Source organism: Vigna radiata, chromosome 7 (genome assembly GCF_000741045.1).
Source record: "Vigna radiata var. radiata cultivar VC1973A chromosome 7, Vradiata_ver6, whole genome shotgun sequence".
NCBI lineage: Eukaryota > Viridiplantae > Streptophyta > Magnoliopsida > Fabales > Fabaceae > Vigna > Vigna radiata.
The window spans coordinates 4,637,018-4,652,821 of NC_028357.1; the positions used below are offsets into that span (position 1 = coordinate 4,637,018).

At 28.3% G+C, this 15,804-nt stretch overlaps 1 protein-coding gene across 1 annotated transcript; it reads right to left on the reverse strand.

The window, feature by feature from the left end:
• Positions 1 to 419: 419 nt before the first annotated feature.
• On the reverse strand, positions 420 to 3,077 carry LOC106767139 (abscisic acid 8'-hydroxylase 1). The gene is made up of 7 exons (XM_014651974.2): positions 2,766 to 3,077; positions 2,346 to 2,661; positions 1,802 to 2,188; positions 1,425 to 1,599; positions 1,202 to 1,308; positions 962 to 1,080; positions 420 to 829 (listed from the first exon to the last, which is right to left on the reverse strand). Exons 1-7 carry the CDS (start codon positions 2,975 to 2,977, stop codon positions 736 to 738), a joined length of 1,410 nt encoding a protein of 469 aa, XP_014507460.1. The 5' UTR covers positions 2,978 to 3,077; the 3' UTR covers positions 420 to 735.
• Between the last annotated feature and the right edge of the window lie 12,727 nt (positions 3,078 to 15,804).

Consider the following 15,804-nt stretch of genomic DNA (forward strand, 5'->3'; position numbering starts at 1 on the left):
TCAAGACAAAACCGTAAACTAAATATATAAAAAAAATGCAGCATTTAATTGTTTTCTTAAATACTTAATCTCATACTTTTAAAAGTTAGATAAGGATCACTCTATGCAGATTACTTTTCTAGCAGCTAAGTCTCACAAATTTAATGACACGTGCCTGATAAGTGTTGACATAATATATTTTCTTAATTTGTATTAGATTATAATAATTTTATATTATTATATCTGGTTAATTTTATTTATAAATGATTTCGAATATATATAAATAATTTAAATGATTCATAATAATTTAATATATAGATTTGTATTTCCTTGCTCGGAAATGACACAGATTAAAGTATCCATATATCTACATAATGTGTCCGATATTCGTATGAATATCCTATCTACATTGCAAATAATACTTAAGAAGAAAACATAAATAATGAAAATACTGGAGAATTTATTTTTCATTCCAAATACTTGAGTTAAGGATGAAAGAGGAAAACTGTAAACCTAAGAAAAAAAATGACAGTCTTACTAAGAGCTACTTCTGTACAATACAAATGGGTCCTTTTCTTTTGCTGATCATACCATAATAAGCATTTTCCATTGTCTTTTGTTCAAAAGAATTAGAGAGAAGAATGGATTATTTTTTATATAATCTAAATTGTACTGTATTTAGAATGATTATTTCCATATGGAAGAAGTTGCTTCCAGCTATGGTTAGTATGGCTCCACTCTATATTTGAATGATATTTATTTTTTGGGATATAATGTGATGGGCAATCCATTTTGTGGAAGAGCAAAGGGGCCATACTGAATCCCATTTTTTGCACCAACTGTAGACCACCTGCATAACAATAATAGCAACTACACTTAGAATCATTCAAAACATTCTAATTTTGGAACATGTCTCTCATCACTGCATACCCTGAAAAGGGTTACAACGAGATTGTGTTTGGTAATAAACCAGATTGCCAACCTGTACTTTGTGATCAGGTGATGTAGAAGCACCAACATCTCCAATTTGGCTATTTCATTGCCAGGACATGCATGGGTCCCATTGCCAAATGGCATAAAAGTATTGGGTTTTGGAGCCACCTACAAAAATAATTTAACAGAATCTGTTCAAACTCTGACCTTAGAAGAATCACATGTAGCAAAGTGAAAAACAACAAGATGGAGAATAATGCATAAGTTCTTTTCTCTGCATAATACTTACCTCAAATCTTGAAGGATCAAACTTCTCTGGCTCTTTGAAGTTGTCAGGACTGTGGTGGATGTTCCTAAAAAGTGGTAATACTTTCCACCCTTTTGGTATGAGATACCCTGAACAAATGTATTCCCCCAACACAAAATCACAAACAAGGAATAGAGAAGAATTATTTGGTATATTGAAGAAAAAAACAAGAGAAATGGGTATCTTATCAGATTTGGTTATTGACCTTGAAATTCAACATCCTCTATAGCTTCTCTGAAGGTAAAAGACAAAATTGATGCTATTCTTAGAGTCTCCTGTATGATCCTGGATGTCACAGGCATATTTTTTGTGTCCGACCAATTCAGGCCCATTTCTTCTCCACTTTCTTCTTTGCACCTTAATATGGACTCATGCTCTTCCTACAAAAGTCATAACCAACAACTTTTTAAGTCACCAAACCAAGCCACAATCCAGATTTTCTGACTTACTTCCATTTATTTGTCATAAAAGGTCTAAACTAGACTCTTAAAAAACATTAAAAAAATGTTTTTTTTTTTCTGTCATTAGGTGTCTCGGTTAAACAACACTTAGTTGAAGAAAGACTAGGAGGCATATGCTTACCGTTGCTGCTTCTAAGACACTGGGGTTTTCGCCAAGGTACTTAACAATCCACGTAAGTACTGTTGCAGTGGTGTCACGAGCAGCAAAAATAACACCAATGATGTTATCTGTTATCTGTTCATCAGTGAGTCCTGCTTTTTCACTCATGAACGACCCCAGCAAGTCATTGTGTTCTTGCATCGTCTTCCTCCTTTTTGAGATTATTCGAGCCACGATATCTGCAAGCTCTTTCCTTGCCTTCATGGCTTTGTGGAAAAGTGTTCCGGGAAGGTTTATGGGCATTGAGTTATACCCTCTCTCAAGGGTGTAGTAGCATCGCTTCAGAACCTCTGCATTCAGATTTTCATCTTTTCCAAATATTGACAGCAGGGCCACGTTGATGGTATACTGTAAAAGATAACAAGGGAAGAAAAAAAAATTTGAAAAACTCGTCCTTTATTTGGTAAATATACAGCAGAAATAACAAGTTGTAAAGGGATTCTTTATTTTCTTTCCCTTTTTTAAAACAGAGGATTTTGCTCTGTGCTCTGATTTGAGGGCTTACCGTTTTCATTTCGAGGAAAGTGGTGATCAACTTTCCTTCCCATGATTTGAGGCAATTTTGGACAATGGATTCAATGTCAGAGACTAAATTTTTGATGGCCTCGGTGGTGAAGGTGCGAAGGACAAGCCTTCTGAGGTTAGCATGGTATGCTCCTTGGTGAAAGAAAATGGCTTGCTTCCCCAACATCCTCTCTTTGCTATCAGGAAATGTTGGTTTGAAGAGTTGAGCTTTGGTGAGCACAAACTTTGCTGCTTCCGAGTTAGAAATCATCACACAAGGATAACCCAAAATGTGTGACTTAAACATAGAACCATACCTATTGAAAAAAACAAAGAAGAAGGATTTATGTTAATGCAAGTGAGCATTTTGTTGAACAAGATTGATAAGGTTGATGAGATCGAGAAAGGAATTGTTTGGAACCTCTTGATTTTTGTGGCAAAGAAAACATTTGGGTCTTGAGAATACATTTGGAAGGTTTCTCCTATATATGGCCAACCCATGGTCCCAGGAGGAAGCGGCAATTGTGTATTAACTTTGGAAGGGAAGAAGAAGGAGAAGGATTTGATGAGTAAGTTGAGGAGAATAATAGATATGAAAGAAAGAAGGAAGCACAACAGAGTGGTGAACTCCATGTGTATGTTGTGTAGTTGTCGGTGTCTGGGAGAGAAGAAGAAAAAGTAGAAGAAAGATATGAATAAGGATGATATGTTGTGAGAGAAAAAAAGCAAAAGATATGAGGTATTTATAGGGTGCAGAAAGGGAAATCATATGAAGGAAGGAGAAAAAAAGGAAAGAGGAAAGAAAACTTAAATGTATAATTAAATTTTTTTTTCCCATATACATAAATTCTATGCACTAGGACAATGATATTTTGATAACACTTTTTTAACAACAGAATATGTGTCATTATTTTATTGGTTTATTTAATTTTATATTTAAAAAATATTTAAAACAGACCAATTACAAGATGTCACATATGTATTGTCAAAAAATTGTTAAAAAAATATTGTTAAAAGAAGTTTTTCCTTTTGTCTAAATACGTAAATCTCTCTCTCACCAGCTAGCTAGCTCATTTATATTAAGTTTTGGACTGATTGTGTTGCACTTGTATTGTGTTGTATCTCTCATGAGAGAGAAAACGTGAAAGTGAGCACGTGTCCCAAGAGTGTATGTATATACGGACAAATACAACATTTGAAGAATTGAATTTGGTCACTCGTATGAGAAGATGATTTTCAGGGGTGTCTCTGATTGAGGGGAAGAACAACAACAACTAAACTGGACCACCACAAGCAGTGCATATTCAAAGTATTATGTTTAATCCAACATTAGGTCTTTGGAAGATGGATTTGAACAAATAAATTTAAAATAAAAATGAGGTGAGGGTAGACCTTACCATTTAATCTTATCATATATTTTGGTTATGAATCACATTAGAATCAGAAAAATTCATAGGTCAAAAAACTTTTTATCAAAAAAAATTTACGAAACTAAAATATTCCTAAAAATTGTGACCAAATTAACATTATCATATTCTTTTTAATATGTTTATCTTAAAAAGTTCAAGAAGAATAAAAATAAAAACTATATACTGGATAAGTTTATATATATATATATATATATGTATATTACATAAATGTAAATTAATAAATAAATTATAGACTTATATACAACAATAAGCGTATCACTCACATTTGTTTTTTGCGTTACAACATTTCACACAAAGTCTTCGTTTGCCATTTTTAAAAATTTCCAACTACTTATAAGTTCTTATTGATTCAGTAAATTATTCATTTTTAGTGAAGTATGTGTCTCTTTTTCAGTGAAATATGTGTCTACTTTTCATTTATACTCTTCGTACTTTTAGGCTTTATTAAAAAAATTTCATATCGATATTTATTTTCATCCATTGAATTACTAAATTCAAAACTATCTAAACTTTCAGATTCTCGTCCAGTGTCAAACAAACCTCTATCATGTACAAATTCCATTCGATTGGAAGACCCATTTGGTCCAGCCACTTCAACTTCGACACTATCTTTCTAGAATTTATCTTCCACTTCATCTTCATGAATACTAACATCCATTAGATCATCTTCACTCAAAACGCTCTCTTCGAACTCATTCAAATTACTAAGATCAAAGTCATCTTGACCCTGACCTCAACGCTCCCCCTCCACAACAACCTGAGGTAGATCCTCTCCCTCCACAGCAACCTCGGGTTGGCTCTAACCTTTCACAACAACCTCAGGTTGGCCCTCTCCCTCCACAACAACCTTAAGTTGGCCCTATCCTTCCACAACAACCTCAGATTGACCCTCCAAATGAACATCTTCTTCACAGTCGCCTTTTTCTTCCACATGAACATCATCCATAAAACCACTCTCATTACGATCACCCTCGGGAGGAAAATATCCCCACATATTTATTATTTGAGGTTCAAATACCATTTGTACAACATACAAGTGAACTTAACCATTGAGTGTGGCAAAGTTCACCATATGACATGTACCTTTGTCATCGCATAACAGTCTCAACCTTCTTTCCAACACAGAACCTCCACCTATTGAAACCACAACTCATTAACATTCACATAACTAATCTTCTTCAGGATGGACAAAATCTCAAAGTAGCTTCATTTGTCTGGATCACATGACAAAATACTACTTTCTTTTACATATTTCAATGACCTATTATTCACAAACTTTCCACCATGGTGAAACACCACTTTGAAAAATGACTTGTTAATCTCAAATAATATATACATATACACATACATATACATACATACATACATACATACATACATATATATATATATATATATATATATATATATATAAAAAATCTTGTTAAATATGAAAATGTCTAAAGTATATAAGACATGTTATATTCCATACGACAAACACATCGACAAACCAATTTTAAATGAGAAACTATGATGAAAACACTATCACACATAATAAAAAACTACCACTGTCAGTTGATTCATAAACAAATACGTTCTCGACCGCATTACATACAAAATTACAAAGAAACACAACATTTAAACACAAAAAAAAGAAAAAAAAATACTAACCTTCAATTATACAATCATCACAATAGAATAACATTGAGAAAAACTCAAAATCCACACATAAAATAATATATATTCAACACATATGCACCTTCCATCTTCAATAGAACTTATTTTGCTATCATTGAAAACTTGCTTTCTCAGTTTCACTTTATTGTGAATGAAATCCTCAATTTCTCTTCTTTTCTTCACTCTAATCCCAATTTATATGTTAACATACTAAAAAAATTCATATGACAACACGCCTAATAAGTCAATATTCACAATTTACACGACATAAAAAAATACATAATTGATACATATTAAAACATTTGAAAATGAAAATTGAGACTTTTTTTAAAATGTAGAAAACAATTAGATGTTCCGAAGTAAAAATCATCTCAGTAAAAAACAAATAACTCCCCATTGTATATCAATGGTCAAAATTGTTTAGCTTCTTTTTTAAATAATTTGTTTCAAATAATACACAATATTCAATCATATGTCAATAGATACAATAACTCACTTAATACCAAAAACTATTTATAGAAAAATACAAATAAAAAATATAGTATAATTGTGATAGTCAATGTAACGGGACCAAAAAAATCGAGATACAGAAAATTTGAAATAAGTCAATGAAGTTTATATAAAATACCGGTGTTCGTGAATCTTGTCTGTGCAATCTGGATTTTGCTATATATTTTTTAAAATACAATTTATGTAAATTTGTTTTAAATATATATATATATATATATATATATATATATATATATAAAATTTTTTTTTCAAGAGGGAAGGAGAGACCACAAAAATAGTAAATTAACATTTTTTTTTCTCCAACGCATTATTGAAAGGTAACTTTCTATAAACACGTTTAGAAGAACTGGAATTTAATAACTGTATCACACTTAATCTGTTGGTAATTAGAAGAATTTGTTGTTACGAACAAGTTTGGTTGAAATGAGAATTGTGTGTGGTTTGAACATTTTTTCAATCTACTGATTAGGTGGATCATTCACAATTAATTAGGCTGCTCCACCCTTCACCATGCACTTTTATTACATGTCACTAAAACAATATTTGTTTCTTTATTAATATAACAAATTAACAAAATTGTCAATTTATATTTTTACCTTTACAAAAAAGTTGCACATGTGTATTTTAAAACAAAATTATGGAATAAATGCATTTATCAAGGCCACTAAAGACAAGAACCCTTGTCCTTTGATTCAGGAGAATTTTTCATATATAAATAGTTGGTAGCAACCACCAACTGTAAGGACTAATATAAAGTTTGTTAGATGCTTCAATGTACATATGAAAAGTATGTCTTTAAAAAAAAATTGTTCAGTGCCAACATAAAAACAAAAAGGTTTAAATATTTTTTTGTTCTTAAGTTAAATGGTAATATTCAATTTAGTCTTGCTTTTAAAATTGTAGACATTGGATTTTTATGTTATCAAATTTGTTTGACTTCAGTCCTATCAATCTAACGGTGTTTAAATTGATATCAGTGAAATTACTGAGGAACTTATCTATAAAAAAATGTCGACGTGACATTTAATGTAATATCTGAAACTTTTCCCAAACCTGACTTCTTCTTCTTCTCGCAGACCCAATCCTGGGTGACATCTTCTTCTTCTTCTTGCAGAAAGACCCAATCTTGGGACATTTGGAGGTGACAATGACGGCGTGGAGAGGGCGTGACTCTGACAGTGTGGAGAGGGTGTGACTCTGACGACGTCTTCGTATTCTCCAAGTGGCTCGCGGCGGTGCGTTAGCCATTCTTCCTCTTCTCCTTTCTTCACGTAGGGAAGGGAGGCTGACACAACTTCGTCTCTGCGGCGTGACGGTCCTCGTTCGTGGGGGTGGCAGCAGTGGCATCATCGCAAGGTTTCGACTCTGGCAACTTCGCAGTATAGGGGTTTGTGCTCGTTGTTGGCGCATCTCTCGATTTAGGGTTCCATTTGAAGATTTGGGGGTTTTCTGTTCTTGTTTTCGATTATGATTTTGGGATTGAGTTTTCTCTGTTTTCCTCTACAGGTGGTGGCGCAATGATTTGGGATCCTTGATTATGCGATTAGGGTTTTAGGAATTGAGAATTTGATCCTGCTAGTTTTTTTCCCTTGAATAATTTAGTTTGAAAGGAAAGATATTTAGTTTCTTGATTGTTCTTCATGAATTTGTATTTTTGCCTTTTGGGTTCCTTTGATTAATGGTGGCTGGCAAGTGGTGTCAATGGAGGGCTGGCCATGGTGGTTGTTGGTGGCTGGCAAGTGGCGTTAATGAAGGGTTGACTATGGTGGTTGTTGGTGGCTAACAAATGGCGTCAATGGAGGGTTGGAGGATGTCACCGTGGTGTCGCGGTGGTAGCCAAAGTTTTCCCAATTTACATATCTTTCTTTCCTGTGACATATCATTTTGCCACGTTGGATAACTTATTTGCCACATCATAAGGACATTTAACGCCGTTCTTACATCGTTAACGGATAGAATTGATTTGATACGTTTTGCATATCATAAGGACCAAAAGTTTACACTTTTAAAAATAAGACTAAACTGAACATCAACACTTAACTTAAAAATCAAAAAAGATTTAAAAAAAAAATGGTTTTTAGAGATTGTATTATTGTTACCTCTAACTTTTATTAGAATAAACTTATAAAAAGGATTTTTCTTTACAATGACTTTTGCTTAAATACATTTTTTTTAACTTTACGTACATTATTAAAATTAATGGAAATATATTATAAATTATACTCTTTTAGATAAATGAATATACAATTTAAGTTTAACTTACAAAAGATGAAAGTTTAATAACAATTTCTAGTTAAACAATAATAAAAATACTAAATTAACGACATAATTTGTCGATAGAAAAAAAAAAGTCTAAAAATATCATTTGCAGACATTTTTATGTTTAGAAAAAAATTCGTTATTAAATTATATTTTTTCATTGTTAATTATTACTAAGGTGGTTAGATTACCGATGTGGTTATTAATTGGTATAGAACCTACCACCATTCTTTTTAAGATTTTAGTTATGAAAGATAACATTCTTTTTTGTTGGTAATAAATATGTTGATAAAATATATTAAAAAATCCATCTATAATTTTTTTTATTGACAGGATATTTTTATTAATAAATTCTATTGATACAATATATATTAACATTTTTTTACTATTACCATTTCATGAATTTTTTAAATATGTGGGTAAATTTATTAGTATTACCATTTGTTAGTAATTATATATTTTTTGATTTATCAACTGATATATTTGTTGATAAAAATAAATATTAAATTGTTTGTTAAATTTAAATAAATACGTGTTATAAATTAAATAAGAAGAAGAAAAATAAACAAAACTTCAAGTTTTTATCTAAAAAGAAAATTTTTCTTTTTCCCTCTTAAAAGAATTCAATAAAAAGGGTTCTACATTGGATAGGAAATTAGAAACCAACCTAATATTATTGTAGAAATTTTCAGAATCAATTAGATCATACAAACTAAAAATGTTTTTTCTTACGATTTATTTCTATATCCATCATATATATATATATATATATATATATATATATATATATATATATATATATATATATATATATATATATATATATATATATATATATAATTCAAGTACCCTTTTTCAAATGCATATTCAATTTTTGCATTATGAAAATCCCTGAGAAAGAATTGGTCGCATATCTAGTACCAACAAATTTAGGTCATTGATAACTATTGAACAATATAAAGTAAAAATAACTTTAAGAAATTCGAATAATTTAAAATATTTATATACTATTCAACAATTAATAGTAAAAGTTAAAAAATGTGAAGTTATAAATAAATAAAAAAATTAATTAAGTCTGATTATTGAATAATACAGTATTTATTTTATTGAAAATGTCTGAAATTTGATTCAGCAACAGATGTAAATATGAAAAGAATATAAAATTTTGGAAAGAAATATCTTAGGAAAGAAACGAAGAATCCCCTTAGATTTGTTTCTCAATGCAATCTCTTTGATATGATATGATGGACCAAAACATTATCTCTTCCTCCCATTTCCCCATAAACTCCACTTGTCCGCTGCACGCTCTATATAACTAAACCTGCTCCATAATTTCTTTTCCACCACTATTTTATACACTATTTACTTAAATAATTTACTTCTTAACTCTACTTTAACTTCTTATTATACATTTCGATTAGTTAAATAATCAATTCAGAATACATATTTAGACGAAATGGAGCATTTGGTGGAATTCGTCTCCATAAAACTAATTTATAAAATAAAATTTACATTTATTTATATATTATAAATTTATTTTATTAGAATTTTCAACTACAGGTGAGTACACAGGTCATCCATTGCACATCACTTGCTTCTGGTTGCGTGCATAAGTATTTGATTTGAATACAACTCCTGAGTTTAATTATATAAATCTCTGCTTTATCTTGATTTACCATGATGCCCTAATCAATTTGTCAGAATAAATAAAGAAAATTATACATGTTTAGATTCTTTTATGAAGGGGTCTTAACGATGTATACATCCATCCATTCTATCATGCTAATGCTTTACAACTCATAATAAAGCCAAGAAAAAAAAAATCCAAAGCAAAAAAGATGGAAAACAAGACAAACTACAAGATATTATAGATTTCAGTCGTAAAACTGTTCATACTGCTATTGTAAGATAGAATAAAAATTTTCATTTTCCTTTTTTGGTCCTATAATATTAATACTTAAAAAATAATGAAAACTATTTGTTAACAAGGAAATGAAACCTCGTATTATACAACAAATATGGTTAAAAAAAGAAGATAGAATTTGCATATTATATAAGTTTCCTATTTTGGAGTGAATGTATCTTAATCCCCATAGCACAAGTGGAGTCGACCCGTAACATTAATTAATGTCTTTGGTTCGAAGGTTGTATGTGTGGAGAAAACAATGACTAACGCATAATATAAAATAAAATATTTTAAAAATATAAATTTTTACAATATTTTAATAAAAAAAGAAAAAGAAAATAAAAATAATATTAAATAAATATAAAAATTTAAATACGTCAAAGAATTATTTTTTCAAAATAATATTTGAAATGGAAGAAAAGGAAGCAACATGTACGGACCACAGGTCTATTGGTTCAATGTTCATCACCATAAACCCATGCAAAAGAAACTTGCTAAGTGCATGAACAGTGATCTTCTACTGTTTAGAGACACCCAGAGTCTTGTCGCTTTATTTCAACTGCAATTGCAGCTTCCTTATAAAAATATATACAGATACACCCAAAATAGAATATGACACCCAAATGATACCTTGTGAAACAAAGATATAGGATTTTATAAATGTTATATCCTACAGGAAAGGAAGAATACAGACAAATGACAGATTTTTAATTTGTATTTAAAAGTAATGAATATGTACGTATTATTATAAAAATTCTTGAAATTATCAATCTTAATAAATTTTAATAAATTCAAATTATCCATAAATTTATTGATAAATTTTAAAAATTTAATCATTAAAAATTTTTATTGGTGGTAAATTTATTTCTGTAGAAAAAATTTACCAAGTAAATTTATTGATAATATAAATTTTAATTGTCGATAAATTTCTTTTATAATTACATAGATAAAATTTGTTGATAATTTAAAAATTTTATTACTCAAAAATTTATTTATCAATAAAAAAAGTCGATATATTTCAAACTTTAATATAAATTTATTATGTACTAAATGTGGGTAATATTTGTTTGGAAATTCATTGGTTATTACATACCTTAAAATTTAATGATAATTTAAGATTTTTATCACCTATAAAATTTTCAGTTAGTTTGTCGATAAAATGACGGCAAATTTTGTCAAAAGTTAATGACAAATATATTATAAATTAAGATAATAATATTTTGATAATATTTTTTTTATAATATTTTAACATATGAGAAAAGGAACTGGAGAAGGAGAAAGAAAAGTCTACGATAGGACGAGCACAGAAGGAAATAATAGTAATAATGGTCACAACAAAAGAAGAGGAAGAGGGTTAAGATAATGGAAGAAGAAAAAAAAAATAGAAACATACGAAAGAAGAAAAAGGGAAAAGAGAAGAAAGATGAATCACGTTGTGATATTTGCTGACAAATTTTTTGATGAATCTTTTCGTCAATAATTATTAACACAATTCTTATTTTATCAATAAAATAAAAAAATTTAGTTGACGATAAATTGTAGATAGATGGTCGATAATTTTTTATTTAGCGATGGACATTGATAACCGATAATATTAATCTTTTTTACAAATTAATATATACTTTGTAAGTTTACACATTGATTTTTACATCTCTTTTGTAGACAAATATCAACTCAAAAATACAAGTTGGTTCATGAGTTTAGGATCATCGATTTTTTTTTTCCAATTTTAAAATCTCAAAATTTAATTAAAGGAATTATTTTGTCGATAATTCTATTTTGTTATTGATTAATAAAATAATGGAGACAATAAATTCTTTTACATCATACCTAAAATAACTAAAAACTCTTTATATAACAATTAAAGCTACAATATAAATGATATAAAATAGTTGTATTTTTTTTTTTCAAAAATGTTAACTCCTATTTATAACTCAATACTTAGACCTATAATTTAATCACACTAATTATGATAAATTCAAAATAAGATCAATAAATATTAATATTAGCATAGAATCATAATTATGCTAAAAAATTACCAAGTGTCTAGTGTTAAGTGTAGTTAGATTGATTACCATTGTAATAGATGATATCTAGTCTTATTTGTCTTAAGATTTTTATGTTATTCCTAATTTTTGTATAGAGACATGTTATTCTATTCGGAGTACATTATATATGATATATATTGTATCATGAGATATTTTCTATATAGAACCTTATGTTATAATACAATTGTTTTCATTTATTTTTGTTCTTGATTTTTCTTTCTCGTATTATTATCACGCAAAAAATATATACTTTATTGCAATATTTTGCAACAAATTATTTAATTAATAATATTTGAGACAGTAAAAAAAAACACGAGTATAATTATATGTCTTGTCTAATGGAACATTTGGATAAAATACAAATTTTATAATGATAGTAAACATTAGCTTTTATCTCAATTAATCAAATCCATTCTGACTGCATGTCCCCAGTTAGAGGTAGTAAATAAAATGAACGTCACACACAACAATCAGTGACAATATACTCATATTTTATACTCGGAAAAGTTCTTTTAACAATTATTTTTTGACAATTTTTTAACAATGTTTACGTGATAGTTTGTGATTGGTTTGTTTCAGATATTTTTTTAAATAAAAATTTAAACAGATCAATAAAATGATGATACGTATCCTATTATAAAAAAATTGTTAAAAATAATTGTCAAAATATCAAAATCTTTTTATATATGTAATTGTGAACTTGTTCTTACACATCTATAAGAATTAGGTAGATATATTTTCTTTTTCGTTCATTTGTGTGGAACGATATATTTGGACTCCATTTTTTTCTTTAACATTTCCAAATTTCGTAATTAATTAAAAAAATGTAACTATATGAGAAAGAATGAGTAATGAGAATGAAAAAAAGTGGAATCTACAGTTTCAATATTGAAAAAAGAGTTAGTTGCATTAACTTCATAGGAAAACTATGAAATAGTACAATATGGTAAACTAATGCGATAATTATAAGAATTAGATGAAAATTATAATTTATTAAGAGATACAAACTCAACCCAAACTATGAATAAAATTTAAGAGTTAATTGTATTAACTTGGTAGAAAAACTATTTAATATGAGAATTAAATAGTAAGATATAAAAAGGTAAACTAATATGATAATTGTAAAGATTATGTGAAAATCATAATTTATTAAGAGACACAACTTCAACCTAAAGAATGATAAAATTTAGTAAAATATGAAATAATAAGAAAATTTTAAATTTTATTAGAAAAATCTAATTACTCATATATCTTAGTACATTTTATATTTCATTAGAAAATTTAAGCTAATATGCCATGGTGGTAGAGATTCATACATTTAACATTAAAAGTACAAAGAATAAAGTTATTTGTTTATTCTTCCAAGAACATTATGATAGTTTATTCATCTACACAATTTCACAGACATCTAATTGTCTAATGGTCTAAACATATATACATGAAGAGTAAACAAATAACTCCATTATCTGCACTTTTAATGTTAAACGTATGAATTTGTACAAGCATGGCATATTAGCTTACTAAATATTCTTTGGCATATCCTACATCATGTCTTTGGTTTAGATAAAACAAAATTATGTAGCAATTCGTGTAGCTTAATTAACTAATTTTATATTACTTTTCTTTCTTGCAATATTTTTCTAGTTGTAGATGTCAAAAATATTGTGACAATCAAATCATTGAAGTTAGGAAAGATTGGTGCTTACATGTAATTAGTACATGCTTATAGGTTATGTTATGGTGATGTACATTCTTATAGGTACTAATTGGATACATATGTTATGGTTGCATATATTCTTATAAAACAATGTCATGTTATGACACATACTGGACGGCTTAACGATTATATTTTGAAATATTATTGTATCAATAATTTTTATTCATATTAATGAACATTTTTTTTAGATCTTTGTCTTTGTCATATTTTTCTTAATATTTTATATTTTCTTTTTGTAAATAATAAAAGTAATAAGTAGCACATGTTTGTACATAATAAAACCAATATTTTATATTTTCTTTTGATTTTTTTTTGAAATATTTTATTGAAAAATTATTATTTTCTTTTAAATTTTGACCAATAGATAATGCTTATTTAAATAAGTGTTATATATTGTTGTCTGACAATAGATAATGCTTATTTAAACAAGCGTCATCTATTGTCAAACAACAATAGATAGCGTTTTTTTTATAAGCGTTATCTAATACTATTTATTAATAGATAATGTTTAAAAAACACTATCTATGACAAAAAAAACGTTATCTATACACTTTTTTGTAGTAGTATAATATTATGACAAATTCATATGTTTAACATTAAAAATGCAGAGAATGAAGTTATTTGTTTACTCTTCCAAGAACATTATGACAATTTACTTATCCACACAATTTCACAGACATCTAATCGTCTAATGGCCTAAACATATATACATGAAGAAAAAAAATTGCATGTACAAAGAAATGGCAGTAAAGGTTGGAAGGAATTAAAAAGGGTGCACCAAAACATTATGCGATATGGGCTATAAAAAGTTAATGGAATACCATACAACATAGTTGGAAGAGTTGGTTTTTGTGTGTGTTCATGTGTTAGATTTTTCTAATAAAATATAAATTAGATGAAAATTATAATTTATTAAGAGACACAAATTCAACCTAAACTATTAATAAAATTTAGGATTTAATTGCATTAACTTGGTAGAAAAACTATTTAATATGAGAATGAAATAGTAAGATATAAAAAAGGTAAACTAATATGATAATAGTAAAGATTATATGAAAATCATAATTTATTAAGAGACACAATTTCAACCTAAAGTATGATAAAATTTAGTAAAATATATGAAATAATAAGAAAATTTTATATTTCATTAGAAAAATCTAATTACTCATATGTCTTAGTAAATTTTATATTTAGAAAATTTAGTAAACAAGTAGGAGTTCCTAAAATGAAAGTAAATGTGAAGGTAGGATGCTCAAGGAATGAAGATTGAAAATGTTAGTAGAAAAGAAGTTGATCAAGGTATGTTTTAAACAACATTTTCAAAGTGATTCCGTATATTTTGCAACACATTGTGAAATCAAGTTTGCACGTCCGTAAATGAGTGAAAAATGAACACTTAATGAATATAACAAAACTTTCTTACTATGCTTTAAGAAAAAGATTTACGCGGTTCTAAACGTTTATAAAACTTTATTGAGGCTAGCTTGTGGGATGAACACCGATGTGATCACATATAGGCCTAATACATAAATAATTATTGTTTCTATTCAAACATGGAAGATGATAAAAACAAAGTTCACAATAGTGGGATTACACTTCAAGTTGAGGCTTTACATTTTGTCATTTCTAGCGACAAAAATCCAATTACGACATCCATGAGTAACTTCGGAATAATACAAGAAATATGAGAAGTTGACTATGTAAGTTTTAGAGTGCCAATTTTTAAGTATAAATGGGTTGGCAACAATTTGGGTGTAAAGACAGATGACTTCAACTTCACTTTGGTGGATCTTAACAAGATGAGTTAGTCAAGCAAGACATTCCATGTTACTCATCTAGTTAATAAAAAATGGTTAGTCATATTGCAAGTGATATGATACTATCCAAGAAAGAGTACGATCTTTTCAGAATTTGAATCCTTTAGAGACACCACA